The sequence below is a fragment of the Phoca vitulina genome, unplaced genomic scaffold (genome assembly GCF_004348235.1).
Source record: "Phoca vitulina isolate PV1807 unplaced genomic scaffold, GSC_HSeal_1.0 scaffold3, whole genome shotgun sequence".
Lineage (NCBI taxonomy): Eukaryota > Metazoa > Chordata > Mammalia > Carnivora > Phocidae > Phoca > Phoca vitulina.
In genome coordinates this window covers 55,744,518-55,769,420 of record NW_022589706.1, presented here as the reverse complement: position 1 = coordinate 55,769,420, position 24,903 = coordinate 55,744,518, and the positions used below count along the sequence as shown (strand labels likewise).

Sequence of the window (24,903 nt, the reverse complement as noted above, 5' to 3'; positions counted from 1 at the left end):
GTTAATTTTAACCATTCTGACTGGTGTGAGGTGGTATCTCATTGAGGTTTTGATTTGGATTTCCCTGATGCCAAGTGATGTTGAGCACTTTTTCATGTATCTGATGGCCATTTGGATGTCTTCTCTGCAGAAATGTCTGTTCATGTCTTCTGCCTATTTCTTGATTGGATTCTTTGTTCTTTGAGTGTTGAGTTTGATAAGTTCTTTATAGATTTTGGATACTAGCCCTTTATCTGATATGTCATTTGCAAATATCTTCTCCCATTCTGTCAGTTGTGTTTTGGTTTTGTTGACTGTTTCCTTTGCTGTGCAAAAGCTTTTTATCTTGATGAAGTCCCAATAGTTCATTTTTGCCCTTGCTTCCCTTGCCTTTGGCGATGTGCCTAAGAAGAAGTAGCTGCAGCTGAGGTCAAAGAGGTTGCTGCCTGTGTTCCCCTCTAGGATTTTGATGGATTTCTGTCTCACATTTAGGTCTTTCATCCATTTTGAGTCTATTTTTGTGTGTAGTGTAAGGAAATGGTCCAGTTTCATTCTTCTGCATGTGGCTGTCCAATTTTCCCAACACCATTTGTTGAAGAGACTGTCTTTTTTCCATTGGACATTCTTTCCTGCTTTGTCGAAGATTAGTTAACCATAGAGTTGAGGGTCCATTTCTGGGCTCTCTATTCTGTTCCACTGATCTATGTGTCTGGTTTTGTGCCAGTACCATACTGTCTTGATGATTACAGCTTTGTAATAGAGCTTGAACTCCGGAATTGTGATGCCACTAGTTTTGCTTTTCTTTTTCAACATTCCTCTGGCTATTCGGGGTGTTTTCTGATTCCATACAAATTTTAGAATTATTTGTTCCATTTCTTAAAAAAGTGGATGATATTTTGATGGGGATTGCATTGAATGTGTAGATTGCTCTAGGTAGCATTGACATCTTCACAATATTTGTTCTTCCAATCCATGAGCATGGAACGTTTTTCCATTTCTTTGTGTCTTCCTCAATTTCTTTCATGAGTATTTTATAGTTATCTGAGTACAGATCCTTTGCCTCTTTGGTTAGATTGATTCCTAGGTATCTTATGGTTTTGGGTGCAATTGTAAATGGGATCGACTCCTTAATTTCCCTTTCATCTGTCTTGTTGGTGTATAGAAATGCCACTGATTTCTGTGCATTGATTTTATATCCTGCCACTTTACTGAATTCCTGTATGAGTTCTAGCAGTTTTGGGGTGGAGTCTTTTGGGTTTTCCACATAAAGTATCATATCATCTGCAAAGAGTGAGAGTTTGACTTCTTCTTTGCTGATTTGGATGCCTTTTATTTCTTTTGTTGTCTGATTGCTGTGGCTAGGACTTCTAGTACTGTGTTGAATAGCAGTGGTGATAGCGGACATCCCTGCCGTGTTCCTGACCTTAGGGGAAAAGCTCTCAGTTCTTCCCCATTGAGAATGATATTTGCTGTGGGTTTTTCATAGATGGCTTTTATGATATTGAGGTGTGTACCCTCTATCCCTACACTCTGAAGAGTTTTAATCAAGAAAGGATGCTATACTTTGTCAAATGCTTTTTCTGCATTTATTGAGAGGATCATATGGTTCTTGTTCTTTCTTTTATTAATGTATTGTATCACATTGATTTGCGGATGTTGAACCGACCTTGCAGCCCAGGAATAAATCCCACTTGGTCGTGGTGAATAATCCTTTTAATGTACTGTTGGATCCTATTGGCTAGTATTTTGGTGAGAATTTTTGCATCCATGTTCATCAGGGATATTGGTCTGTAATTCTCCTTTTTGATGGGGTCTTTGTCTGATTTTAGGATCCAGGTAATGCTGGCCTCATAAAATGAGTTTGGAAGTTTTCCTTCCATTTCTATTTTTTGGAACAGTTTCAGAAGAATAAGTATTAATTCTTCTTGAAATGTTTGGTAGAATTCCCCTGGGAAGCCATCTGGCCCTGGGCTCTTGTTTTTTGGGAGATTTTTAATTACTGCTTCAATTTCCTTAGTGGTTATGGGTCTGTTCAGGTTTTCTATTTCTTCCTGGTTCAGTTTTGGTAGTTTATACATCTCTAGGAATGCATCCATTTCTTCCAGATTATCTAATTTGCTGGCATATAGTTTTGCTCATAATATGTTCTTATAATTGTTTGTATTTCTTTGCTGTTGGTTGTGCTCTCTCTTCTTTCATTCATGATTTTATTTATTTGGATCATTTCTCTTTTCTTTTTGATAAGTCTGGCCAGGGGTTTAACAATCTTATTAATTCTTTCAAAGAACCAGCTCCTAGTTTCATTGATCTGTTCTACTGTTCTTTTGGTTTCTATTTCATTGATTTCTGCTCTGATCTTTATTATTTCTCTTCTCCTGCTGGGTTTAGGCTTTATTTGCTGTTCTTTCTCCAGCTCCTTTAGGTGTAGGGTTAGGTTGTGTATTTGAGATCTTTCTTGTTTCTTGAGAAAGGCTTGTATTGCTATATACTTTCCTCTTAGGACTGCCTTTGCTGCATCCCAAAGATTTTGAGCAGTTTTGTTTTCATTTTCATTGGTTTCCATGAATTTTTTTTAATTCTTCTTTAATTTCCTGGTTGACCCATTCATTCTTTAGTAGGATGCTCTTTAGCCTCCATGTATTTGAGTTCTTTCCGACTTTCCTCTTGTGATTGAGTTCTAGTTTCAAAGCACTGTGGTCCGAAAATATGCAGGGAATGATCCCAATCTTTTGGTACCGGTTGAGACCTGATTTGTGACCTAGGATGTGATCTATTCTGGAATGTTCCATGGGCACTAGAGAAGAATGTGTACTCTGTTGCTTTGGGATGGAATGTTCTGAATATATCTGTGAAGTCCATTTGGTCCAGTGTGTCATTTAAAGCCTTTATTTCCTTGTTGATTTTTGCTTAGATGATCTGTCCATTTCAGTGAGGGGGGTGTTAAAGTCCCCTATTATTGTATTGTTGTAAATGTGTTTCTTTGATTTTGTTATTAATTGGCTGCTCCCATGTTAGGGGCATAGATACTTACAACTGTTAGATCCTCTTGTTGGGTAGACCCTTTAAGTATGATATAGTGTCCTTCCTCATCTCTTATTATAGTCTTTGGTTTAAAATCTAATTTGTCTGATAGAAGGATTGCCACCCAGCTTTCTTTTGATGTCCATTAGCATGGTAAATGGTTTTCCACCCCCTCACTTTCAATCTGGAGGTGTCTTTGGGTCTAAAATGAGTCTCTTGCAGGCAGCATATCAATGGGTCTTGTTTTTTTATCCAATCTGATAGCTTCTGTCTTTTGATTGGGGCATTTAGCCCATTTACATTCAGGGTAACTCTTGAAAGATAGGAATTTAGTGCCATTGTATTGCCTGGAAGGTGACTGTTACTGTATATTGTCTGTGTTCCTTTCTGGTCTATGTTACTTTTAGGCTCTCTCTTTGCTTAGAGGACCCCTTTCAATATTTCTTGTAGGGCTGGTTTGGTGTTCGCAAATTCTTTTAGTTTTTGTTTGTCCTGGAAGCTTTTTATCTCTCCTTCTATTTTCAATGACAGCCTAGCTGGATATAGCATTCTTGGCTTCATGTGTTTCTCGTTCAGTGCTCTGAATATATCATGCCAGTCCTTTCTGGCCTGCCAGGTCTCTGTGGTTAGGTCTGCTGCCAATCTAATGTTTCTGCCATTGTAGGTTACAGACCTCTTGTCCTGAGCTGCTTTCAGGATTTTCTCTTTGTCTCTGAGAATTGTAAGTTTTACTATTAGATGTCGGGGTGTTGACCTATTTTTATTGATTTTGAGGGGGGTTCTCTGTGCCTCCTGGATTTTGATGCCTGTTTCCTTCCCCAAATTAGGGAAGTTCTCTGCTATAATTTGCTCCAATATACCTTCTGCCTCTCTCTCTCTTTCTTCTTCTTCTTCTGGGATCCGAATTATTCTAATATTGCTTCATCTTATGGTATCACTTATCTCTCGAATTCTGCCCTCGTGATCCAGTACTTGTTTGTCTCTCTCTTTCTCAGCTTCTTTGTTCTCCATCATTTAGTCTTCTATATCACTAATTCTCTCTTTTGCCTCATTTATCCTAGCAGTTAGAGCCTCCATTTTTTATTGCACCTCATTAACAGCCTTTTTGATTTCGACTTGGTTAGATTTTAGTTCTTTTATTTCTCCAGAAAGGGTTTCTCTAGTATCATCCATGCTTTTTTCAAGCCCAGCTAGTATCTTTATAATCGTCATTCTGAACTCTAGTTCTGAAATCTTGCTAATGTCAGTATTGATTAGGTCCCTGGCAGTCGGTACCACCTCTTGTTCTTTTTTTGAGGTGAGTTTTTCCATCTTGTCATTTTGTCCAGAGGGGAATAGATGAATGAGAGAACAAAATGCTAACAGGGTAACGATGACCCCCGAAAAATATACACTAAACAAATCAGAAGAGACCTGAAACCAGGGGGAAAAGAAAGGGAAAGAAAGAAAAGAAAAAAAAAGAAAAAGAATGTGATCAGGCTGGTGAAGAGATCAGTGCCACACACTAGATTTTGGGCATATTTTGGTCTGTTAGAAGAAACTGCCTCCCAAAATTTTAAAGAAAGAAAAACTTACATATGTAAAAAAAATAAGGGTAAATACGATGAAGGGATGGAATATGACTGTAAAGATGAAAATTATAAAAGATTTTATAAAAGGAATTGATAAGAAGTTGGTTGAAAAAAGAAAGAAGAGAAATTAAAATAAAAACAAAAGAGAGAGAATGTGATCAGGCAGGAGACTAGAACAAAGCTATACACTAGAGATTTAGGGTATATTTTGGTTTGTTAGAAGAAACTGTATCCCAAAATTTTAAAGAGAGAATAACTTATATATATACAAAAAATAAGGCTAACTACAATGAAGGGATAGAACATGACTCTAAAAATGAAAAATAAAAAAGATTTTTAAAAAAGGGATTGATAAGATGTTGGTTGAAAAAGGGAAAAAGAAAAATTTTTTAAAAAGTAGAAAAAGAAAAAAAAGAAAATTAAAAAAATTAACTTTGAAAGACTAAAGAATCATGGGAAAAAAGCCATAAATTCTATGTGCAGTATTCCCCTAGCTCTGGAGTTCTCCGTTCTCATTGATCGGTAAACTTGGTCTTGGCTGGCTGTTCTCGCTGATCTTCTGGGGGAGGGGCCTGTTGCCGTGGTTCCCAAATGTCTTTGCCGGAGGCGGAATTGCCCCACCCTTGCCAGGTCTGGGCTAAGTAATCTGCTCGGGTTTGCCCTCGGGAGCTTTTGTTCCCTGCAAGCTTTCGGTATAGCTTTGGAGGAGGAGAGTGAAAATGGCGGCCTCCTAATCTCCGCCCCAGAGGAGCCGAGAACTTGGGGCCCCACTCCTCAGTGCACCCCCAGAGAAAAGCAGTCAATCACTCCCGTCTCCCCGGTCTTCCGCCACACTCCGTGCTCACCTGGCCTGTGACCGAGCGTTTCTATCTCTGGCACCTGACCCCGTGTGGAGTCTCCAAACCCAGCAGATCCCTGTGGTGTGCTCCTGTGCCACTCCTCCCGGGGGAGGAAGGGGAATCTCCCCGGATCTGCCACTTGTTGGATCCCTGCTGGAAGAGCAGTGGCCCGACTGTGCCGTGAATCATGGTTTATGGCAACCCCAAGCTGAGAGCCCGCTCCTGGGCTCCGTCTCTGCAGCCGGTTTCCCCACTCCGATACCTGGGAGCTCTGCCGCACTCTGGCACCCCCGGTCTTCCTGTGACCCCGAGGGTCCTGAGACCCCACTGTCCCAGCGAGGGTTCCACCCCCTACTTAGCCACTGGAGCGATGTCCCTCAGCGGAGCCGACTTCTGAAAGTTCTGATTTTGTGCTCCGCGGCTCTATCACTTGCCAGAAGTGGCCGACGGAGGCCCCCTCCCCCACCATCTATCTTCCCGAATATCACCTCGGGTTCACTTCTCCGCACGTCCTACCTTCCAGAAAGTGGTCGCTTTTCTGTTCAGAGAGTTGTTGCTATTCTTTTCTTCGATCTCCTGTTGAGTTCGTAGGTGTTCAGAATGGTTTGCTCCGTATCTAGCTGATTTCCTGGGACCAGACAAAATCCAGGTCTCCTACTCCTCCGCCATCTTGCTCCTCCCCCTCTCCTTGCAGTTTTTTTTTTTTTTTTAAAGATTTTATTTATTTATTTGAGAGAGAGAATGAGATAGAGAGCATGAGAGGGGGAGGGTCAGAGGGAGAAGCAGACTCCCTGCTGAGCAGGGAGCCCGATGCGGGACTTGATCCCGGGACTCCAGGATCATGACCTGAGCCAAAGGCAGTGCTTAACCAACTGAGCCACCCAGGCGCCCCTCTCCTTGCAGTTTTATCAGTTTTTGCCTCACATATTTTGATGCCCTGCTGCTAAGTGCATACACATTAAGGATGGTTATATCTTCTTGAAGAATTGATCCCTTTATCATTATGTAATGCCCCTCTTTTCCTTGCTCTGAAGTTTGCTCTGTCTGAAATTAATGTTAGCTACTCCAGCTTTCTTTTTATTAGTATTAGCATGATATTCTTTCTCCATCTCCTTACTTTATATGTGTCTTTATATTTAAAGTAGGTTTCTTGTAGACAACATATAGTCTGTCTTGTTTTTTGTTGCATCCTGACAATCTCTCTTTTAATTGGTATATTTGGAGCATCAATATTTAAATTCATTATTCATATAGCTAGATTAATATTATGTTTGTTACTGTTTTCTTGTCATTGCTTTTGTTTTTATTCCTATTTTTGTATTTTACTCTTTTTCTGCCTTTTGTGGTTTTGAGGAATTAAAAATATATTCTCTCCCTTGTTAGCATATAAATTATATTTCCTTTTTTCCTTTTTTTAGTGGTTGTCCTAGAGTTTGCAGTATGCATTTACAACTAATCCAAGTCCACTTTGAAATGACACTATACCATGTCATGGGTAGTACAAGGACCTTATAATAACAAAATAGTCGTATTTCCTCCTTCTTGTCCCTTGTATCATTGTGGTCATTCATTTCATTTATCCCTAAGCATGTATATATACACATATATTTTGTGTATATTATTATTATACTATGTATACATAATTGGATGCATTATTCCTATTATTATTTGAATAAACTGTTAGAGCAATTAAAAGAAAGTTCTTTATTATCCTCTGCCTTGTTTCTCAAATTCCACATATCAGTGAGATCATATGATAATTGTTTTTCTCTGATTGACTTATCTCGCTTAGCATAATACCTTCTAGGGAAGGAAGGGAAAAATGAAACAAGATGAAACTGGAGAGGGAAACAAACAGTAAGAGACTCTTAATCTAAGGAAACACACTGAGGGTTGCTGGAGTAGAGGAGGGTGGGAGGGATGGGGGGGCTGAGTGATGGACATTGGGGAAGGTATGTGCTATGGTGAGCACTGTGAATTGTGTAAGACTGATGAATCACAGACCTGTACCCCTGAAACCCTTGTACCCCTGAAAAAAACAATACATTATATGTTATAAAAATAAATAAATAGAACCATTTAACATTGCACATTTAAAAAAAAAAAAGAAAGAAAGTTCTTTATTTTACCTTCCCTTATTCCTTCTCTAAGGATCTTCCTTTTTTTTATGTAAATCTGAGGTTCTGACCTATATCATTTTCTTCCCCTTGGAAGAACTTCTTTTAACATTTCTTGCAAGGCAGGTCTACTGATAACAAATTCCCTCAATTTTTGTTTGTCTAAGAGTCTTATTTTTCCTCATTTCTGAAGGATAATTTTGCAGAGTATAGTTCTAGATTGGTGGGGGGGGGGGTTTATCTCAATATTTTAAATATTTCACTCGAGTCTCTTTTTGCTTGTGTGGTTTCTGAAGAGAAATCTGATGTAATACTCATCCTTGCTACTCTATGTTTTTTCCCCTCTGGCTTCTTTAAAAACTTTTTTTCTTTGATTTTCTGCAGTTTGAATATGATATGCCTATGGGAAGATTTTTTTAGTGTCTGTATTGTTTGATGTTTCATAATGTTCCTGGATATGTGTCTTGGTTCTGTCATTAATCTTGGAAAATTCTCAGCCATTATTACGTCTTTCTTTTATTTCTTTCTCTTTCTCTTTTCCTTATGGTACCCCCATTATGTGTATGTTACACCTCTTACAGTGGTCCCACCGTTCTTAGACATTCTCGTCCATCTTCTTCATTTCTTTTTCTCTTTGCATTTCAGTTTTAGAAGTTTCCATTAACATTTCTTCAAGGTGAGGCACCTGGGTGGCTCAGTCACTTGAGCGTCCAACTCTTGGTTTCTTGGTTTCAGCTCTGGTCATGATCTCATGGTTGTGGGATTGAGCCCCATGTCAGGCTCTGTGCTCAGTGAAGAGTCTGTTGCAGATTCTTTCTACCTCTCCCTTACCCTCTGCCCCTCCCTGCTCACCTGCTCTCTCTCACTCTCTCTCGCTCTCTTTCTCACTCTCTCTGAAATGAACAAATAAAACCTTAAAAAAGAAAAACACATTTCTTCAAGCTCACTGATTACTTTCTTGGTCATGTCCAGTCTATTGATAAGCCTATCAAAGGCCTTCTTCATTTCTTTATAATTTTTTTCTAGAATTTCCTTTTGATTCCACCTTAGAATTTCAGTTTTTCTGCTTACATTATCTGTTTTTGCATGTTGTCCACTTTTTCCATTAGAACCCTTAGCATATTAATCATAATGAAATTCCTAGTCTAATAATTCCAAAATCTCTGCCATATCTGAGTCTGGTTCTGATGCTGGCTCTGTCTCTTCAACTGCATTTTTTTGTCCTTTTAGTATGAGTTTAATTTTTTGTTGAAAGCTGAACATGATGTACTGGGTAAAAAGAACTGCAATAAATAGAACTTTAGTGTGAGGGTTTTGTGTTTATTTGGCTAGGGGTTAAACTATGTGTGCTGCTTGCTGTAGCTATAGGCATCAAAGGCTAAAATGTCCTCTGATGTCCTTGTTTTCTCTCCCCTTTTGTCTTTGGGTTTCCCTAGAGACTTCTTAAATAAGGTCTTTGACATGCAATTTTTTTTTTTTTTGTAATCTCATTATTCTACAGAAGCCTTATTGAAGTCATGCGTCATAAAGGTGTGGGGAGAGGGGAAGCATTCTATATAGTCCTGTGATTAGGTCTCAGTCTTTTAGTGAGCCTGTGCCACTGGGCTGAGGCCCTCCCAAGTTCTCAGTTTTGTTACCCCCCCACACACCCCCCACCACCTTTAGGTGAGACAGGAAGTTGCTGAGTTGGGTATTTCCCTGCCCACTTGGTCAGATTCTGGTATGACCCAAGCTGTTAGGGGCTCTGGTTTAATAGTGTCCCTTGAGGGCTGGATTTGTTAAGAACAGAATGCTCTGAACATATTTCAAAATAACTTTTCCCCTATTCTGCCAGAAACACGGGGAATTTTTTCTCCACCCTTCACCTTAAGAACCTGTTGGGCTCCTGGAAGTAAAACTCACAGAAGTATGTGGCCCCAACCTGGAGTTTTTAACTCTTACGTTTGTCCACACTGAGCCTCCAGCAGTTCATCAATTAAAATTTTTCTCCCCATTACTGGCTTAAATGAAGGGTTTCTGCTCCTGGACTTCTGCTCCAGTAAGCTGTGATTCTACCATTGACCTCACTTCTCAGATGAACTTAAGAAGAGTTGTTGATCGTTAGTTTGTTCAGCTCTTTTCGTGTTGTGAGGACAGAGGCAACAACTAACAAGCTCCTCACATACTGCATTGGACTGTTAGGACTTCTCTAGAAGATAGTTATCAGAAGTCCTAAAAATGCCCTTGGATTCAGTAAGATCATTTCTATAAACTGGTCTTCAGAAAATAATCAGAGATAGGTACAAAGGTAAATACATGAAGATATTCACTGAACATTATTTATAATAGCAAAAATTGGAAATAATATAACTGACAATAGGGCATTGATTTAAAAATTATGAAACATCAGTGTAGCCATTAACAGTTATGGTTTTAACTAATGTTTAGAGGGGAAAACGTTCATGGTACGTCAAATGACTAAAAATCCAATGAAAAAGTAGTGTATACATATACAGATGGCCTGTCTCTCCGTTTTGCCCGAGGCCCCAAAGCCAGAATAAGACATAGACACCCTAAAGCAAGGTACTAGACCACTTATGCAGCACCAGCTAAAAGATTGTGAAACCAGTTGTACTACTTTTAGCTAATCAGTTCAGGGCTTTACAAGGAAGGCCAGGAGTTGACGAGGCCTACAGAGAAGTGTTTAGAAGAGACTTGCTACAGTTTGGCTATTGCGGACATTGCTGCCATGAACATTGGGGTGCATATGGCCCTTCTTTTCACTACATCTGTGTCTTTGGGGTAAATACCCAGTAGTGCAATTGCTGGGCCATAGGGTAGCTCTATTTTTAAATTTTTGAGGAACCTCCACACTGATTTCCAAAGTGGCTGTACCAACTTGCATTCCCACCAACAGTGTAAGAGGGTTCCCCTTTCTCCACAACCTCTCCAACATTTGTTGTTTCTTTCCCTGTCCATTTTTGCCATTCTAACTGGTGTAAGGTGGTATCTCAGTGTGGTTTTGATTTGGATTTCCCTGATGGCTAATGATGATGAACATTTTTTCATGTGTCTGTTAGCCATTTGTGTGTCTTCTTCAGAGAAGTGTCTTTTCATATCTTCTGCCCACTTTTTGACTTGATTATTTGTTTTTTGGGTGTTGAGTTTGAGAAGTTCTTTATAGATCTTGGATACCAGCCCTTTATCTGTAGATGCCCTTCAATAGATGAATGGATAAAGAAGATGTGGTCCATATATACAATGGAATATTACTCAGCCATCAGAAAAGATGAATACCCAACTTTTACATCAACATGGACGGGACTGGAGGAGATTATGCTAAGTGAAATAAGTCAAGCAGAGAAAGTCAATTATCATATGGTTTCACTTATTTGTGGAACATAAGGAATAGCATGGAGGACATTAGGAGAAGGAAGGGAAAAATGGGTGGGGGGGGGAATTGGAGGGAGAGATGAACCATGAGAGACTATGGACCTGAGAAACAAACAGGGTTTTAGAGGGGAGGGGGGAGGGGGGAGGGGGGATTGGTTAGCTCAGTGATGGGTATTAAGGAGGGCACGTACTGCATGGAGCACTGGGTGTTATACGAAAACAATGGATCGTGGATCACTACATCAAAAACTAATGATGTATTGTATGGTGACTAACATAACATAATAAAATTAAAAAAAAAAAAAGAAGAAGAAGAGACTTGCCAGTATGCTGTGGTCCCCCCACTCTCCCCCACCTCAAGTGGAGATGGAGGAGCTTCAGGGAATACTCCTCCAGGGCTGGGCAAGTGTCCCCTGGGGTTTGATTTTGAGTCTTTTTAAGAAAAATTCATAGTCAAGTGCCTCTCTATAATCGGCAAAGTAGAAAAGAGGACAGCCTTGGTGGCACATGGCACTCCGCCGGTGGAGTGCTTTCTATGGCCCACTTATAGGCCCTAGAGGAAGGGCCATTTTTAAAAGGGACCTCACATGATCTTCATCAAGGTATAAACTGCTGGGAGACCAGGGCTGGGCAGGGCTCATAAACCAGCTCACCTGCTAGTGAAGTCCCCAGACAGCACCCCAGGGACCACTCAAGGGGGGCCTCACCTCCCTCCTCTGCTTTCCTCACCTTCCTTTTGTCCCCAACCCTGGAGGGGCCCAAAGCATCAGCTAACAAATGTGGCTGGAGTAAGGCAAAAAAGGAAAAAGACTTACTCCTCTTCACTGAAGTCTTCCAAGCCTGAAACAGTCCTCTCCACTCATTCTGTAATTTTATACATTGCAAAAAGACAAGAGAGAAACACCTCAAAATGTTAAAGTGTAAACAGGGTTTATCTTCTGGCACACAGGATTTTTTTCATCATGTATTTTTTTTTTTTAATTTTTAAGTGAAAATTTAATACCTATATAATCAGAACAAAACATGTATATATATTCAGAAAATATAAGTGGTTTTTTATAATGACCCTTCAAGAATTAATTTGTTGTCTATAAAATATATATATTAAGCAATTAATTCCTCAGAAATATGTTCTTGCATAGTATAATCTCATTTGAGGCCTTGTCCTCTAGAAGAAATCTTTCATAATTTGCCAAGTTGGGAATTTAAAATTGTATTATTTTTCATCAAAATAGTTGCTCTCTTGATTAAAAAATAATTATTGATTTAATACTGACAATAGGCCATTTGCCTTACATACATTATTTCTAATCCTCACACTAATCCAGCAGGATAGATTGTATTGTCCCCATTTTTAAAATGAGGAATAGGGCACTTTAGAGAGGTAAAGTTGCCCAGGGTCCCACAGCTAGTACACAGAGGATCCAGGATTAGTACTCAAGTCTGTTTGTGCCATGCTGTTCAGAGTTCCCAGATAATTTATATGTCCTTTCTCTGTCCTCTTCTGTGTTTGTATTAAAGAAAACTTCTGGTTCACACACTGAACTTGTACAGAATTGGTCCATAGAATTGAATTAGTCATAATCCTTGGTTGTATGACACACTCTTGTGGTTGATCCCTACATGGCTTTATTTGTTTGACTGTTTAAAATAACAATGAACACAACTGAACACATTACCCAGCCCAAGAATTAGCTTACCAAGGTGCTCCTCCCCATTCCACCCCCAAGAAGTAACCACTCTCCTATAATTTTGATACAGTAGTTCTTCAATGTAAAAGTAGCTAAATACATGTAGAGATTTTTAATATAAATGAACTCATACCATACATATTGGTTTACAACTTGCTTTTTTTATACTTAATATTTCTTGGAGGTTTTTCTCTACAAGATACCCCTAAGGAACCAAATTGTCTAAAGTTTATCGATAAATGAGGACAGTGTCTGCTTTGGTTCCACAGCCTCTAGGGGATCTTTGCCACAGCCTTCAGATTCCTTGGTTTGAGCCTAAATGTATGTAATATCTGGAGGTAGTTCTGACACATCCGCATGTAGCAAAATCCTTTACATATTGCAGGACGTATGTATGCACACTGCCCATCCCCCCCCCCACACACACAGCTCAACAAATATCATTTTGTTGTTAAATGGTTAGCATTTGTTATAATTGTGTCAAGTTCACCTTTCCTTTAGTTAAAAGTAACAGTGTAACAATGTTGTTTGCATAGAAAAGTAATTATACTTTTTAAATAATAGACTTCATTATTTGAACACATAACAAAGAAATATTTTCTTTAAGTGGTAGTTATAAAATTTACTGAGATGTAACTTTCAGACTCTGCACTTTTACCCCAATTTATTAGCTATTTATTTTGCTTATTGCATAAATATTTAATTTTCTGGGATTTAATTTGGCCTCTAGAATCCCGTTTTATCCTGTTCCTAGTATTTCCTTCTATGGCTCACTTATACTAACCTTACTGAGAAGACTCAAGAGAGAAAGAATTATCTTCTTCCAGGCTTATAGTAGGTTCAATTCTGGAGCCACCATATTACCTTTTTTTGAATGTCAATGTTGAAGGTATTAGTGTAAAACCACGAAGGTAAATGCTTTCCTCCCTATATGGGTTCTAGAAAAAAAAGGTAAGCTATTGAACATGCTCCCCCCCCCCGCCCACTTACAAGAAGCTGTTCAAAAAACTATTTGAAAACAAAAAGGAGATAAGTTTCTGACTGTGACCATGTAACTTTCCCCCTGCAACTTGAAAGAATGATAATATCTCTACTTATATCAAGGGGAGCATAGTAGCTAGAATGCACAGCTAACCCTGATAACTTCTTAGTAGTGGCTCTACCCAGGTACTAACATGCTGCACTATAAGTTATAGTACCTTTCTGGTGATTCTAGATCAGCAAATATAGAGCATATAAAATAGGTTTCTATAAATTTCTATACTAAGGGGAGAGTGATGGGGGGAAACAGCCTTTCTTGGTACTTACTGTGCACACATTAAGTAATCTTGTTTCTTATACCCTCCTTGTAAAGTAAGAGGTATTTTCCTCCTTTTTACAGATAAGGAAATGGAGATTAAAGTAAGCATTCCTCTTGTTATGAAATTATCTGTTCATCATGCATTTCCCTCCCGTAATGATCTGTATGGTCTCCACAGGCAGGGACCAGATATATTTGTCACTTTACTTCAGTTTCTAATGGAGTGTCTGGCACATAGTAGGTGTCCTGCAAAGTTTCTTGAAGTGTGAAAGGTAACTTGCTCAGGATCCCATGGTGAAAGAGTGGGGGTGCAGAAGCTTGTGCCCTTTTCCACTGTACCACCTGCCTCTCCCCTCCTGGAGGGTTTAGGGAATGCGCCTGGCATTGGTGTTCTTATCTCTTTAGTGGTTTTAAAGATTCCCAAGGTGCATTTGACTTATAAATCAATCCTTGTTGAAGGCTTCTGAGTTTAGGATAATTGCCCTCATGTGATTTGTGAATTACTTTCAGTAATAACCCGACTATAATTATGTTGAGGCCAGTTGCTCAACTATATTATTTAATCTTTCCCCATATTCTGTAATTTTGTGATCTTAAATTTGGATACTTCATAGCATGCCGATCACATTTCCTAATGAATTTATCCAGTGAGAATCAGTCACTGTACCACAGTGGAAAGATCATGGGCTCTCAAGTCAAACAAATGATCATCTTTATTCCAGTTTTGCCATTTACTCCTTGCATAATTTTGACCAAATTATTTAACCTCTCTGTGCCTTGGTTTTCTCTTTTCTAAAATGGAAGCCATTATTTCTACCTTATTGGCTGGTTTGAAAATTAAAGTTCAGATGAGATAATATGTAGAATGCCTGATGCATGGCAAGCACAGATAAATGGTGCTTCTGTTTGTTCGGAATGATGAGCCAAGTCTATGAAGAGAAAGTTGGGTTAGAATAAATGTCGTCTAGAACTTGGTACTAAATACACAAAAATACAAAGTGCAGCATATGGGAGATGTGGCTTATCAGTAAGGGCCTAGGGAGCCTCAGTTGACTGCCTGCTCGGTCTGAGTCAGCAGTATTATGCGGCAGCCGAAAAAGGTTTTAAAAGATAGCATCCAGATCCAAGAGGGGGACAGTTCTCCACACTGCTCTCTGGTCAGACTCTCCCTGAACTTTGTGTTTCAATGTTTAGGCAGGGAGAATCACTGATTAAGCAGTCTGTCAAAAGAGACACTACCAGAGTGGTGAGAAATGGTGAGCCCATGCCACGTGAAAAGAGTAGATGGCTTGAGGAGATTTAGCCTGCAGTGTGTGTTACAAAGTGGAGGGTGAAGGGATAAAATAAGTATCTGTTTCTAAAGGGTTATGTTCCACTTGTTCCCTATGACTCTAGAGGGTAAAAGATGACCAGGGATGTAAGTTGTATGGAGGAGATTCAGTTTAGTAAGTCTTTCTCTCAAAAGATTAAAGGTGTATGAAAATTAAACTGCCTTCCTTGGTTTTTGGTGATCATTCAAAGGCCAGATAAGTCTATTGCTAGGGTGCCATAGAGGAAATTTATCATCACTTCCGTTTGGAGGTTAGACTAGAACCAAATGATCTTCAAGACCCCTCCGACCTTGATATTTTTGTGATTTCATACCCAAGCCAAGTGTAGCTTATTTGTAAAGGAGTATAAAAAGAGTGATAATCAAATCAAGTCCTTGCCTCTATAAAGCAGCTTACATTTTAATTGGAGGAGCAACACACATTTCAACAGTTCTTAAAAGTATTAGGATGAAGTCATAATATGAGAATGTCATAGGGCTGATTATGATTATTTGCTAAGTGAATGTTGGAATTCAATGCTTTTCAACCTTTTTATTATTTCAAATTTTTATTTAAATTCTAGTTAGTTAACATACAGTGTAATCTCAGTTTCAGGAGTAGAATTTAGTGATTCATCACTTACCTATAACATCCAGTGCTCATCACAAGTGGCCTCTTTAATACTCATCACCCATCTAGCCCATCCCCCGCCCACCTCCCTCCAGCAAGCCCCCGTTTGTTCTCTATCATTAAGAGTCTCTTATCATTGGGGCACCTGGGTGGCTCAGTCGTTAAGCAGCTGCCTTCGGCTCAGGTCATGATCCCAGGGTCCTGGGATCGAGTGCCGCACCAGGCTCCCTGCTCTGTGGGAAGTCTGCTTCTCCCTCTCCCACTCCCCCTGCTTGTGTTCCCTCTCTCGCTGTCTCTCTCTGTCAAATAAATAAATAAAATCTTTTAAAAAAATCAAAATAAATTTTTAAAAATGAAGTCTATTAAAAAATTGTTCATGTGTTTATGTATTTTAAATTACTGGAGCCAAACTTAATAATTAAATGGAGTCTAACTTACGAAACTCTGAACTCTTGGCAATTTCCATCAATAAACTGGAAAGACCATACTTACCCACACATTCAGTCAGTCAGAACTCTTGACATCTTCAGCTGAATGTTATCTGTGGTTTGTCCACAGGGTTAGGAAGGGAAGGGGAATGTGAGGATTATATCAATAACATCAACACTTGTTTGGCATAGACCCTAGAAAAGCAAAACCAATGTTCATTCAACAACCAATGTATATGGCAGGTTTAACTCTACATTGGGACAGACACCTCCAGCTAAAATAACTTGATGATGATTGATGACTTTCTAGCCGTGAGTGTCCTCCAACTAAGACTACCTGCTCACCAGAGCAACTGCTAACTATCAGTTGGTTTCCCCTTTTGAGGTGCCTATTGGGAACATCTATAATTTTTATTATAAATATTCATCAGGGAATACTTATATATCTGAAAATCATTTAAAATTATTCTCAAATACCAACTAACCCAATTTGAAAATATTGAGGGTCTCTTTCCTCATAAGTAAAATGGGGAGTAAATTAATTCATCTCTAAAGAGTTCCTTACTTCTAAAGTTCTGTAGCTTTATAAAATTCAGCCCTTAAAAAGTACTGGAATTATTTTGCCTGGACATAGTTGTAAATATTTAATGACATAGTATAGTATTCATACTCCATCGTTAAAATTTTTTTAAAAAATGATTTAAAAATAGATGTGTATGGTTTGATCCTATGTGTGTATCCTCTAATTTATAAATATGGATATATAAAGAAGTATACACACATTTATAAATTAGATACAGCACTGTGTTGATTATTGATTGGTTGTTATTGATTATCCCTGAGATTAATAAGATTATAGGTGATTTTTGTTTTTTCTTCTTTCTCCTCCATAATTTCTATTTACCAGCTGAATTAATTTTACAATAGGAAATAGCATACAAATCTAAAAAAAAAAAACTAAGGTGTTTGTTTTGTAAATTGTTTTAATACAGCACTCTATGAAACCTAACATATTGAAGGAAGATCCAACAAGGGACTTGAAACAGCTTCTCCAAGAGTTGAGAAGTGTGATCAACGAGGAACCAGCTGTGCCTCTGGGCAAGCCCGAAGAAGAAGGGAGAACACCATCCCTGGGGGTCTCCTACGTGGCTGTGTGAGCCTGGGTGTACTGCGGGACGGGAGAGCTTCTCTCAGCGTGGTTCCCTGTGGGAGGGGGAGGTTTAACTAACTTCAGAGACGACCTGACCTTACCAGGGAAAACAATATGAAAGTGGAGGAACTAAGCAAAAGTCAAATAACTTGATATCAAGAGCAAATAATACAGTTATTCTGTTCAGAAAGAAGGTGTCAAAGCAAGGTGTTACCCAAAGTTACATTCGTAATTTATAGGTCCCGACAGATTTTACATCCATAATCTTATTTGATTATCATAACAACTGTTTGAAACAAGACAGGGCAGGATTTATTTAGCCCATCTTAAAAATGAGAAAAACATAAGTTTCAAAAGGCTGACTTGCCTGCAGCCACACAGTTCAATGGTGGAGCTAAACTAGAACCGTTGAGAATTACATGACTCTCCAGATATAATCTAGTAGGAGAGTCCTTGGTTCTCTAGGTATTCATGCCAATGACATATACCAAATTAATAAAAGATCACACCCAAACAAGATTCAATCAGTTCACCAGCCCTTCCCTGTATATACCTGCAGAAATCAATGAGATTCTCATATTCTTCTCAAATACTGTTTTAAAATTTTATTGTGTGTTATTATTAAATTAACAAAGCATTTTCATACAGTACACACTATATTTTTAGTATTATAATTCTAATTATATACTAGCTGTTAGTATTACAACAACCTGTTGTAATATTCATTTTCTGGTTATATGACAAATACCTAAAAGTAATACTCTCCGAAATAATACTTATATATAAACAATCTCCAGTTTTTAAGATGTTCAGTTAGTATATGTTAACCTGAAGTGGCTAAATATTAGCTGAATTTATTTAATGTTTATTAATAATATTAATAGTTATAGCAAAATAGTAAGTGCAGCCCAGTTACATAGCATAACATTGCATTGTCTGAATCACATGTCGGAAACATTCCATTGGCCACCCCAGTGAGGAATGCATATATGTGCAAAGCACTTTCGTTTTTATGGGAACTCTATAATAGGCCTTCTAAGCCAGGGCAGTATTGATTATTAAGGTCATTTGACAGATGAGTAAATTTAGGCATAGATTGATTTGCCTTCTCCTATAAAGCAAAGAGGCAAAGCCAAAAGTAAAAGTTAGAGCCCCTGGCTCCCAGCACTAATCATTCCACAAAGATTACTATGATTTCTCTGGTCAGATGATTTCCATCACTTTAGCCACTAATTGTGGGCTTAAATTATATTGGACTGTATTGAACATGAACATATTTGGTCCCTGCCTTTAAAGAATGTATGTTAATTTGCTATAATCCTACAAATGACCTTGTCACCAAAGCCTAAACTCGGCCTAAAGATTTTAAGGGTCTATGAAAGCATTTCTGAGTTGATGAATTCCAGGGACAGCTTTCTACAAAATTTGCTTGGAGGCCTAAAATCTACTGTTGTGCTTTAAAGAGCAATGGATTATTCTAAAAATACATGGAATCTGGAAATTGTTCTTTGTATAAGTAACTGAGAGTTATATTTATCTATATAGAGATGATAGAGTAAGAAGTTGCATTACTGAATCAAGCCTGAGATTAGAGAGATGCCTTAGGTAAGAAGAATCTGAGATCCTGATCTAATTAATTGTCCAAGAATTTTTTGTGTTTCCAGGTAATTTGGGAAGTCTGGACAGTTTACATGGGAATCAATGGGCATTTGGGCATTGAAGGAAAGCTGTTGCATTAACTAAAACTAAAGCGGATTTCAGTGTAATGTATTTTCTAGAAATCAACAGGAATCTTTTTGGCTTATTTTAAATTTTGCTGCTGTTTACCCATAGGAAGATATTTACATGGTATGCCATACAAAAATGGAAGACTTTTTCTACATTTCACACTCATTTACAATGGCTTACCTAACTTTTGAGAGGAAGGTAGTCCAGAAGGAAAGTCTAACAACCTCAATACAGGATTATAAGAACCCCACAGAGAACAATCCCATTTTCCTCAGTAATTGAAGAGCTAAGTTTTTAAATGAAGTCCTAAAAAGAGCATAAAGAAATGAAACCCATAACCCCTCAACAGAGACAACCTCTTTTATTTTTAGCCAAGAAGGAAAAGCTAATATTAATCTGTTATCCATGTAAGACCAGAGGACATTGCTCTCAGGCCTTCATCAGCTCCTCACTGTCTGCTGTGTTAGTGACCTGGTCTCTCAGTCTGAAGTTGAGGGAGCTCCCTAACTTGTCACCAGCCCGCTTTACTCCCATAGTGTGCTCTAACCAAAACAGACTACTCCTGGTTCCCAAAAGGAGTCAATTCCTTTCGTCTTCAAGCTATTCTTCACATTGTTTCTCCACCTGGAAGAGCCAGTGCCCCAGTCTCACTCTTTGAATCAGCGTTGGTGTAAAAGCAGTGTTCAGAGGAACAGGTACTTTTATCATTAAGTAAAAATAACACTGTGTACTCTTTGTTTCTCCCACCCTTCTGCCAACAGAAGCAACAACTCATTAAGGGACTCCACTGAAGGTAGCAAATCCAGTGATACTCTCAGCAGGTAAGAAATGATCTTACCAGTCCCTGACTGTATGAGTCCCCATTTCTACTCTTTACTCATTAATTCAGTAGATGGTTAGCTGCCCATTACATGCCACACTCCACGCTAGGTCTGTAGAATGTAACAGTGGGCAAGACAGACATGGGCTTACAGTTTTAACATCTGTTTATTGACTGACTGCCTGGAAAAAAAAACCTTACTTTTATCTTTTCTATTTTCACCACCTAAAAAAAAATAGAGATATCAGAGCCTTTCTTATATCCTAAGACTATGAAAATGAATTCTGTTTAAATCCTGTTAGGTGGAGGCTAATTCATTGCTGTATATTCAGCACCAGAGTAGTCATTCAGTAAACATTTGTTTAGTGAATGAATTAAGACAGTATTATAAATATTTTCTTACTGTCTCCACTGCTTGATCAATATATACAATAAACTTGAATCTTTCTAAAATATATCTTTCTTTTTTTTTTAATTTTTATTGTTATGTTAATCACCATATATTACATCATTAGTTTTTGATTAAAATATATCTTTCTTTTAAATGAGTTTTGATTTTCTTCTCCCCTAGGTGTGTGACACTACATAGAACCTATTAATAATATCTATAGCTATCTACTGCATATTTTTATTTTTACATTTTCTGGATGCTTTAGACTTATTTAGTCTATCTAACTTAATCTTTGACTTAGGCATTATTATGTCCATATATGAATTAGAAATGAAGACTCAGATTGCTTAAGCAACTTGCCAGAGTCATACAGCTTGTAAACAGTGGAGTCACATTTGAACTCAGGTCTTGCTGCCCCCTGAGCTCAGGTGTGTGACCACATCTGTGTACCTAGACCGAGCTCCCTGGGAAAGAGCCCAATCCTAGGCATGGAGCACAGAGGGGCTACTCCCCTAAAATGTGTGACGCTCTGCTCTAGTTTTTCTATGACCAGAAAAACCTGTTTCTTTCAGCAATGATGTGTTTGTGAAGAGAGAGATTGGGGAGGAAAAGCTGGACCTGGCCCCTTCCTGTGTTCAAATGGGAAGAAGAGGTTTTCTTTCTTTCTTTTTTTTTTTTTTTTTTTAAGATTTTATTTATTTGAAAGAGAGCACGCACGTATGGGAGCGGGGTGGGGGATAGGGAGAGAGAATTTGAAGCAGACTCCCCGCTGATAGTGGAGCCTGAGGCAGGAGTCGATCTCATGACCCTGAGATAATGACCTGAGCCCAAACCAAGAGTCGGACCTTTTACTGACTGAGCTGCCCAGGCGCCCCGGGAAGAAGAGGTTTTCAGATATTTTATAGAAGCTCTGAAAAGTATGAATCATACTAGAAAATTAAGGAAGCACTTGAATGCTCTCTACTGTGGCAAATTGGTCATTTTTAAAACTCACACGTAAAAAAATGAGAAAGAATACCACCGTTGCTGTTTTACTACAACATTTCACTGTCATTGCGGCATCTTTGCTTTACTCAATATCTTATGGCAACGTTTCTTCATTTAGAAACTTCTGCAACCTTTTAAGTTAAATCAATATAGTCCATATACCTGGAACAGAATAAAAAATTAAAGACATGAGCACTTCTGTATGTGGATTTGTGCTTGAATTACTCTGAGAGCCACATCTCTCAGAAGTTTTGTAGAGAATTGACTTTTCTTATTTTGTTATGTTATTATAACAATGAGCAACATTATGCCCTAAGGGAGGTTTCCAATAAAGACTTCGAAACATCTAGCTCCCTTTTACACATCTCTATATGGATATTTCAGGAGCTGAAACATACTGACCTGAAGATCATAATGACCAAGACGAAGCAAAGGCCATCATTCCACAAAACCTTCCCCCCCATCTCATCTTCTGTTTCTGTAAATGGCACCCTGATTTTCAGGGCACCTCTGCTTAAACTCTTAACATTATCTTTGATTCTTATTTCTCCTTTGTCTCGTTTCTCTAGTCACTAAATCTTATTAATTTTGACTCTAAAGCAGTTCTCAAATCCATTTTCTTCTTTGTACATCCTCTCAAACCCCTCTGTATTAATTCCCTATGGCTACTGTAACAAAATTAGTGGCTTAAAACAACACAAATTACATTTCCAAGGAGGCTGAAAGTCCTCAGTCAGTTCCATTGGGACAAGTCACGATGTTGGCAGGGCCACACTCCCTCCAGAAGCTCTTGGGGTTAATCCATCTCCTTACCTTTTTCCAGCTTCTAGAGCTTCATTCCTTGCACTCTGGCTCATGGCTTCTCCCTTCATCTGCAGAGAGCAGCATAGCATAGCATCTTCAAGTCTCTCTGCTGAGATTGCCACATTGTCTTCTCGCTTCCGAATGAAATCTCCCCCTTCCTCCCCTTATAGACGCTTGGGATAACCTCCCGGATAACCCAGGATAATCTCCCCATCTCAAGACCCTTGATTTCATCACATATGCAGATTCTCTGTAACACTCGTCGGCTCTGGGTGTTCAGAAGCAGATATACATGGCGGCCATGCTTCAGCCTGCCACACTGCTTTAGGCCTCGCTCCCTTTCTCATTAGGCTCTTGTGGTGGCCTTGACAGTGTTTAGCGTGGATGTTTTGAAATCTCCAGTCTCTTGCACGTTCCAGTCACTTCTGTATATCATTTTCAAATTGATCTGCCTAAAGCACACCTCAGACTATGTCTGTTTCCCAGCCCCAAAACCTTCAAAGGCACCCCACTGCCTACTGCAGCAGAAACAATCTGCCCTGAGAATTAAGGCTATGCATAATATAGCCACAGCCTTCCTTTCCACAGCTTTTCTCCTAATACAGCTATCCTCAAACTTTTTGGTCTCAGGCCTCCTTTGTAGTCACAAATATTGAAGATTCCTAAGAACTTCTGTTTGTGTAGGTCATTTCTATTGCTATTCTGAGTATTGGAAAATAAGTTTTTATATTAAGCATTTTAAAAATTTAAAACATTGTGATATACATTTAGAAATAACTAAGTTTATTACATGTTAACATAATGGCACTTTATTATAAAAAATAACTTTGTCCAAACAAAAAATTTGGGGGAAGGCATTGTTTTACAATTTAACGTGTGGCTTAATAAAAGACAGCTGGATTCTCATATCTGCATCTGCATGTAATCTGTTGTGACATCAGATACCGTGGAGCCTCTGGGAAACTCCACTGTATACTTGTGAGGGACTGAACATTAAAAAGCAGATAATATCTTAGTAGTATTATAATGAAAACAGTGTTGACATCACAAACCCCCTTCAAAGGAACCACTACCATCCTATTCTTACACCATTACCCAGACCACAGAGAACAGTGTGGTTGATTTCAACTTGTTGATTTAAATAAGTCTGATAGTTTTGTAAAGTAATGCTACTGTTGCCAAGAGAGGTTCCTTTTTTTGTCTTTTTTTTTTTTTTTTAATAAGTTACTAGGATTGTGTCTCTTGAAATCCATGAGAGAAATATTTGGGTTTTATAGCTATTATTACAAAAAATGAATCTTCTAACCAATATTATTACATTTCTGTTCTGCAAAATGTTCCTGGGTCCTGAAGGCATAAAGATAATGTAACTTTGGATCTCCCTCTTAGGGTATTTTAGGATTTCTGCACTTTAGGATCGTAACTGCCATCTTTAGTTTATATTTTAAGTTATCACTTTTATGTGTGTTAGCTTGCTTCTGTCCATAAATCTTGACACTGTGTTTGTGGAATGGAATGTTTGCATGACCATCCTTATGCTTCCAGAGAGCCCGTCACATTACACGCAGGAGACTTGGAAGATCCATCTAGTTGCTTTACATTCCCATCCACAGGTGAGTATTCACTGAAAGTACAGAAATTGGGCCTGTCTAAAATTCCAGTGGCTCCTCATTTTCATGAGAGTAGAAGGCAGGTATTACAGTAGCCTATAAGTCCCCATTAACTCTCCAGGCTCGCTTCCTCCTCCTCCTCTCCACCCCCCACCCTCATCACTCTGCTTCATCCTCCCTTGAATTGTTCCTTGAACATGCCAGGCAGCTTCTATACTAAGGCTTTTACACCACTGTTCCTTGCATGTTGCTTAATCCCTCAGCTCCGTTAAAGCCATTGCTTAGGTGTCACTTACCCAGTGAGACTACTCTTACCACCTTCTGTAAAAGTTGTAACTCTGCCATTCTCCCAGTCACCCTGTTTCTTTTTTAAAATCACACTTAGTATTTTTTTAATATGTAAATTACTAATTTATGTTGTTCATAAAGATGACTGTGTCACCTCCTGCTAGACAAAAGCTGCACGAGGGCAAATGTCTTTAATTGTTTGGTTTCCTGATATATCCCAGGCACATAGCAGGTGCTCAGCAAATATTTATTGAATGGATGAAAAGAGAAAAAAGAATGGAGACAGATGGTTCTTTTCATAATTTCCAAAGGCGTATAATCCTGTCTATAAAATAGGGAGATCAAGGAAGAAAATGGAAGATACCAGAATCTGTTGAAAAACAAAATGGCATAACAGACTAGAAATGGAAAAGAATAATAAAGTCATTACAGGGGAAAGCCCTAGGGAAAATATAAATAGGATAGGCATGACTGAAATCACATAAACTTGATGGACTTCCTAGAGAAAATTACACAAAAGAAAGATGAAAAATAATTACAGAGAGTATATTAGATTTGGAAGTTATAATTGGTCTTCCTATAGAACAGAATAAAATGAATGGGGGAAAGAATGAAACTGAAAATGATAGTTATTCAACAGAAGTTTAGCTATAAATCTGGACAATAATAACGTAAATAGGGAAAAATTAGGTGTGAAGTAAAAGAGATGGGAGAAAGATAAGTTTCCGTGGTTTCTTGTTTTTAATGGAAGATTGTCAATCTATATCTAAAATCAAAACAATAATTTTAAATAAAATAAATGCAAATTCTTAATTTTTAAATAATCTTTAACTTGTGAGAAATCTTTACAAACTAATATTTTGAAGA

The 24,903-nt window shown here is 38.4% G+C and overlaps 1 protein-coding gene across 1 annotated transcript in view; it reads left to right on the top strand.

Annotated features, from left to right (window-relative positions):
• The window catches only part of CCDC158 (coiled-coil domain containing 158), a 100,683-nt gene that overhangs the window by 68,030 nt on the left and 7,750 nt on the right, over positions 1-24,903 (top strand). The window contains exons 19-21 of the mRNA XM_032400573.1: positions 17,251-17,411; positions 19,898-19,957; positions 23,684-23,751. Of these exons, the coding sequence (XP_032256464.1) occupies positions 17,251-17,411; positions 19,898-19,957; positions 23,684-23,751 (289 nt within the window). The remainder of the gene's footprint in view (positions 1-17,250; positions 17,412-19,897; positions 19,958-23,683; positions 23,752-24,903) is intronic.